We start from the raw sequence: 6,343 nt of genomic DNA on the forward strand, positions 1-6,343 counted from the left end.
TTATTGGAAAATAATATTTTGATGCAAGAAATTACAAAAAAAAATTTTCAATTTAGATGTACTTGGTCAAGGAGTTAATAACAAATATTAGTCTCGATATAAATACATATAGCACTTTCATACAATTAGAGGACGAAAAGGTTTTTATTGATAATCAAAGCATCTTTGGATTTTTTTTCCTGATTTATATTATCTGAATAAAATTTTAAACACAAAATTAATCGTCATGGATTACTTTATTACTTTTATTACTTTTCTTTCCTCAAAATTGAGTAGAGGGAAAGTGATTTCAGAGCTGATCCTGTCATAAATCGGGATAGAGCTGTCAACCTTCCATTTAATTATTGGACCTCTTTAACACAGGTTGGTCTTTTCATATTGAGTATAGCGTGACATTTATTAGGGCTAGCTTCTATGCCCCCCTCTGAGTCAGTGATGCGGCGAAAATTAGTCGATTAAGAAATTAATATAGAAATAACATTGTGAGTACAGTTCTTAACCAACAAAAATCCGCTTATCAATTTAGAAGGGTTGTCACAAATTTAGAATAAAAATACTGGGAGTAGCAATCCCAGGTCGTCCCCCAATGAATTGACAAAAGGGTGCTATTTTATCAGTCAGGAATTTTCTGAGAAATTTTGAGAGTTGGACGACAGAAAAATAAATAATTGTGAATTAAAGAAATATAAATTAAAAAAGATTTATAAAATCAAATAAAAAGTCTTGACCGGGGGAATAATTAATTGGAAGTTCTATCCTTGTTGGATTTCTCCCAAGTGTAATATTAAGAGGTTGTTGTTCTACTTAGTCATCCCTTACCTGATAAGAGAAAGTCAAGTAACTAACTAACCAACTATACCTCAGGTCCTAATCCTCTCCCCAAGGAAGGATTAGAGTTAGAGACTAGAGAGTCAGCCAACAACTTCCAATCAAAATTAACACTTGAGTATTCTAACTCAAGGTTCTCCTTTTAATCAACCCCCAAGTCAAGTAAGGAGTCTACTCCATTGACATGAAAATTACTTGCACAGAATTAAAAAGGGAATGAAAGGGAGACATGATAAAAAATAACTGAAAATTAATTAAAAGTAAAAGTAATTCTTTGCATTAATAAATCCCAAAATGCAACATACATATCTGAACAGTGTTAATAAGTAATCAAAAGAGTAAAGGGAGAAGAAAGCAAACTAGAATAATAGAAACTTCAACGGAGGTAATGACTCTTCTCAATATCCAAAGCAAAAGCATAAAACTAGAAATCTATGAATGTGTAGAAAACCTAGAGGAAGAAGTAATTTTTCTCTAAGATTCCAAAACTAAACTAAAAACTATGCGAATGAGAAGGTGTGTTGAGTCTCTGCTCATCTCCTGGCTCTAGTATGTGTTTCTGGGCCAGAAACTGGGTCCAAACTCGGCCTAAAATCGTCCCCAGCATTTTTTGCGATTTCTGCAGGTAGCGCATGTCACGCGTACGCATCAGTCACGCGTACACGTCACTGGTCATTTTCGCGTATCACGCGTATGCGTCAAGCACGCGCACGCGTCGTTCTTCACTGGTTGTCTCCTTTATTTCTTGTGTTTCTTCCATTTTTGCAAGCTTTCTCTCCATCCTCTAAGCCATTCCTGCCCTATAAAGCCTGAAAACACTTAACGCACATATCACAGCATCAAATGGTATAAAAAGAACGTTAAAAATACACAATTTAAAGGCTTAGGGTGCAAGTTTTCAATTATGGAACAAAACTAGGAAGGAATTGTAAAATCATGCAATTTGTATGAATAAGTGTGCAAAGACTTGATAAAAACCACTCAATTGAGCACAAGATAAACCATTAAATAGTGGTTTATTAGTCAGCATAAACCCTAAGAACTTTCCAGCTTCTACTGCAAAGGCACTTTGAGGGGTTTAACCTCATTTCATGCTTTCGTAAAGTGGAGAATACTTCTGAGATGTCGGACAATAGTGTTCCGTCCTATTTGGTCTTTACGAGCATGTCATCCACATATACTTCCATGAGTTTTCCTTTGTGAGAGGAAAACACTTCATTCATCAATCGTTGGTAGGTGACTCTTGCATTCTTTAATCCAAAGGGCATCACTATGTAGCAGTAGTTTGCCTTTGGAGTTATGAATGGGATTTTTTCTTGGTCTGGCTTATACACCGAGATTTGATTGTATCTCGAGTAGGCATCCATAAAAGATAGGTATCTATAGCTCGATACTGAGTCGACCAGAGCGTTTATGCTGGGAAGTGGATAAGGGTCCTTAGGGCAGACTTTATTGAGGTCGGTATAATCGACACACATTCTCCACTTTTTATTTTGTTTTTTCACCAGCACGACGTTGGCTAACCACAGCGGATATTTAACCTCCCTTATAAACTCTGCCTCCAATAGGGCTTGTATTTGTTCTTCTACGACTTGTGTTCACTCTGGTCCGAGCTTTCTTCGCTTCTGCTGAACAGGTTGGGAACCTGGGTACACAGCAAGCTTATGGTACATCAGGTTGGGAGCTATACTCGGCATGTCAGAGACTTTTCAGGCAAAGAGATCGGAGTTTCTTCTCAATAATTCCACGAGCTATTTCTTTAGGCTTTCCTCCAGGTTTGCCCCTATACTCGTTGTTTTGTTGGGGTGGTCTCCGATTTATATCTCTTCTGTTTTGCTTTCTGGTTGGGGTCATATTTCTTCTCGAACTCAGACTCCGCCTAATTCAATTGTATTGACTTCTTTCCCCCTCTGAGCTGCCTTTTAAACTGAGGCTCTCATTATAGCATTTTCTTGCTAGCCTTTGATCTCCTTTAATAGTGACAACTTCTTCAGCTGTGGGAAACTTCATGCAGAGAAGTGGGGGTGGAAACAGAGCTGCAAGTCGGTTCAGGGTCGTCCGTCCTATTAGGGCATTGTATGCTGAATTTTCGCTGACCACAATGAAGTCGACACCTAGTGTCCTTGATCTTGATCTTTTTCCGAAGATGGTGTACAATGAGATGTAACCCAGAGGTCAAATCGGGGTATCTCCTAGTCTAAAGAGGCTGTTCGAGTATGCCCTTAGATCCTTTTCCTCTAACCTGAGCTTATCGAAGGCAGGCTTAAACAGGATCTCCGCTGAGCTGCCTTCATCTACCAAGGTCTAGTGTAGGTTAGCGTTTGCTAGGATCATAGTTATTACCACTATATCATCGTGCTTGGGTATTATTCCTTGAGCATCTTCTTTAGTGAAGGAGATGGTGGGCAAGTCGAGTAATCGATCATTCTGTCTGACTTGATATACTTCCTTGAGGTGTCTTTTTCGCGAGGATTTTGATATTCCTCCTCCCCCCGAATCCACCATTGATCATATGTATATGTCATTCAGGGGTGTGAGGAGGGCAATATGGTCGTCCTCCTTCTTCATCCCTTATTCTCTTCCTCGGGTCGTCCGACCTGTCTGCCAGGTATCTATCAAGTCGGCCTTCCCTGGCCAACTTTTTGATGACATTCTTGAGATCATAGCATTCATTAGTGGGGTGCCCGTATAGCTTGTGATACTCACAATATTTAGTCCGACTTCCAGCTTTCTTATGTTTAATCGAATGGGGAGGCGGAAGCTTCTCCATGTGGCATATCTCCCTATAGACATCGACTAGGGAAACCCTTAGAGGGGTGTAGTTGTGGTACTTTCGAGGCTTTTCCACACTTTGCTCTTCTTTCTTCTTGGGCTCCCTTTCTTTGTCCTGGCTTGGATAGTAGGGTAGGTTGGATCGAAGGGGAGGTTCTCTAAGTCGAGAGTTTTCTTCAATGTTGATATATTTTTTTGCCCTTTCTTGGATCTCGTTCAAAGAAGTCGGGTATTTTTTGGATATGGATTGAGAGAATGGTCCTTCTTTGAGGCCATTGACCAGACCCATAATTATAACTTCAGTTGGTAGATTCTGAATTTCCAAGCAAGCTTTGTTGAATCTTTCCATGTAGTCGCGAAGGGTCTCCCTGACCTTTTGCTTTACTCCTAGTAGGCTCGGGGCGTGCTTCATTTTGTCTTTCTGGACGGAGAATTTGGTAAAAAAATTTCTGGCCAGGTCGTCAAAGCTAGTGACTGACCTGGGGGGCAGGCCGTCAAACCATTTCATTGCGGTCTTGGTTAGAGTAGTCGGAAAGGCCTTGCAACGAGTGGCGTCGAAGGCGTCGGCCAAGTATATTCGGCTTCTGAAATTACTGAGATGGTGGCTTGGATCGGACGTTCCGTCATAGAGATCCATGTCGAGCTATTTGAAGCTCCTAGGAACTTTAGCCTTCATGATCTCTTCTGTGAACGGATCTTGCCCTCCCAAGGGACTTTCTGACCTGGTGGCCCGACTTTGAAGATCGGCCTCTATCTTCTGGATATTTTCTTCCAACTCCCTACGTCTTTTTACTTCTCTTCAGAATTCTCGTTCAGCCTCTTATTACGTTGTCGCTCAGCCTCGTGTTCGAGCTGTCTCAAGCGATCTTGCTGTCCATGGACCATGTTCAATATCTCTGTCGCGTGGGGATGATCTTCGTTCCTGGGGCGGCGTACTCAGAATGGATCCTCCTTGGATAAGGGTTTTCCGAAGGCCCTTCTCTGTGGGGTCCTTTCGTATGTGGCTGTGGAGGGGGGAGCATGACGACGTGATCTTCTGGCTGAGCTTCTTGCTTGGGTTCGGATGCGATATGATCGTCCTCGAGTTGGTTGTCTGCCATGGTTGTGGGATGACTTTCATGTCTCCGGCAACGGCGCCAATATTCCGAGGGTTACTTGAAACGTTGATTTGGGCTTGAATGTGAGGTCCAAGTCCCTTTGAGGGGCAGCGTCCGACTTGGGATGCTGAGGTGCTGCCTGTCTGAGTTTCTCGTGAGGAGGTTAGGAAGTGGTACCTGCAAGAGACTCAGATGCTTAAGTTAGCAAGGGTTTTGGGCAGGTTTTTAGTAGAGTAAAGCGTGTGTTATACCTGAGAGCTCCAGTGTATTTATAATAGAGTAGGTAACCACCTTTGTTAGAGTAGTTCTATCTTTTCTGATAGATAAGCATTTTCTTTATCTTGGGAGTTTGTTAGGATCTACCTTTTAGATGAGATAGCGTTAGTTAGAGAGACTTTATGGAGGTGGTTACGCCAGGTTAAGCTGGGCTTCTAGGTCATTGTCCGACCTCTTTGAAGAGGTCGGGTATTTCAATAAATCCACCTTTATTGATGGGCCTTTTGGATTATTGGGCCTGACTTTTATTTGTTGGGTTAGGATATATTTTTTATTCCTTTCAAATTATATTAAAAAAGGGTGATGAGTGATGATATATTGCATAATAACTAATTAACAACCGGTAACGTAAATTTTTTTATTATCATTTGAAGTCCATAATTTATTAGTATATAATATCAAACTTATAATTTTTAGAGAAAAGGACAAATAGGTCCTTAATCTTTTGGTCGGCGGATATTTAAGTCCCTGAAAATTTGAAAGTACATTTAAGTTTTTAATCTTTTCAAAACCTGGATATATCGATCCTTGGGTCTAATTTGTCTCATTTCAAAAACTTTCCCACATGTGCATCCGTATATCGGCCAAATCAGGACAACGGAAGCCACATTTAATTTTTCCGTTGGGTCTGACAGGCCCAAATGAACAGAGGGATTGATGTGTCCAGGTTTTGAAAAGGTCAGAAATTTAAATATATTTTTAAATTTTCAAGAATTTAAATATCCATGGGCCAAAAGGTCAAAAACGTATTTGTTCTTTTTCTCTCATTTTTAAATTAAAAATCTGATTTATATTAATTGCAACTAACCTATATAATAAATAATAAAAGATAAATATTTTCTTCTACATATTATTTTTTGTTAATACAAATTCATTATTAATTAATATCATAATCATAATAAACTAAGAGAATAAAAGTTCCGTCGTGCAAGTAAATCCCTATAGTGGTCATCGAGATTGATGCTGTGCATCAAAATCGTCCCTAAGATTCCAATTGCACCAATTACGTCTCTGAGATTGGAAAAATTGCATCATAGTAGTCCCTGACCCATTTTTCATTAACGACGCGCTGAATTGGCTTAATGATGTGGACATTTGGTGACACGTGTCACCTCATGGTTTGGCCACGTATAACGGTATGATAACGTGGGTGGGTATGCCACGTGTCACAATGCTATTTTGCCACGTGTCAGATTATGCCACATGTTGCAATGCTATTTCTCCACGTGTCATCCACTATGTCATCGTTACATGTGCACTAAATTGGTCCCTTACTTTACATCAAATGACTCATTTTAGTCCCTGAAATTCAATGCCATGCACCAAATTAGTCCTTTCATTAGTTTTTTCTCACTTTAATAAATATTTTA

The 6,343-nt window shown here is 39.9% G+C and overlaps 1 protein-coding gene across 1 annotated transcript; it reads right to left on the bottom strand.

The window, feature by feature from the left end:
- Positions 3,350-4,237, bottom strand: LOC107640494. The gene has a single exon (XM_016344011.1). The coding sequence runs from the start codon at positions 4,235-4,237 to the stop codon at positions 3,350-3,352; it is 888 nt and encodes a 295-aa protein (XP_016199497.1).

The sequence above is a fragment of the Arachis ipaensis genome, chromosome B05 (genome assembly GCF_000816755.2).
Source record: "Arachis ipaensis cultivar K30076 chromosome B05, Araip1.1, whole genome shotgun sequence".
Lineage (NCBI taxonomy): Eukaryota > Viridiplantae > Streptophyta > Magnoliopsida > Fabales > Fabaceae > Arachis > Arachis ipaensis.

What these genes read in the sequence shown, in the direction of transcription:
- LOC107640494 (XM_016344011.1), bottom strand. Translation starts at nt 4,237, where the DNA reads ATGGATCTCTATGACGGAACGTCCGATCCAAGCCACCATCTCAGTAAT.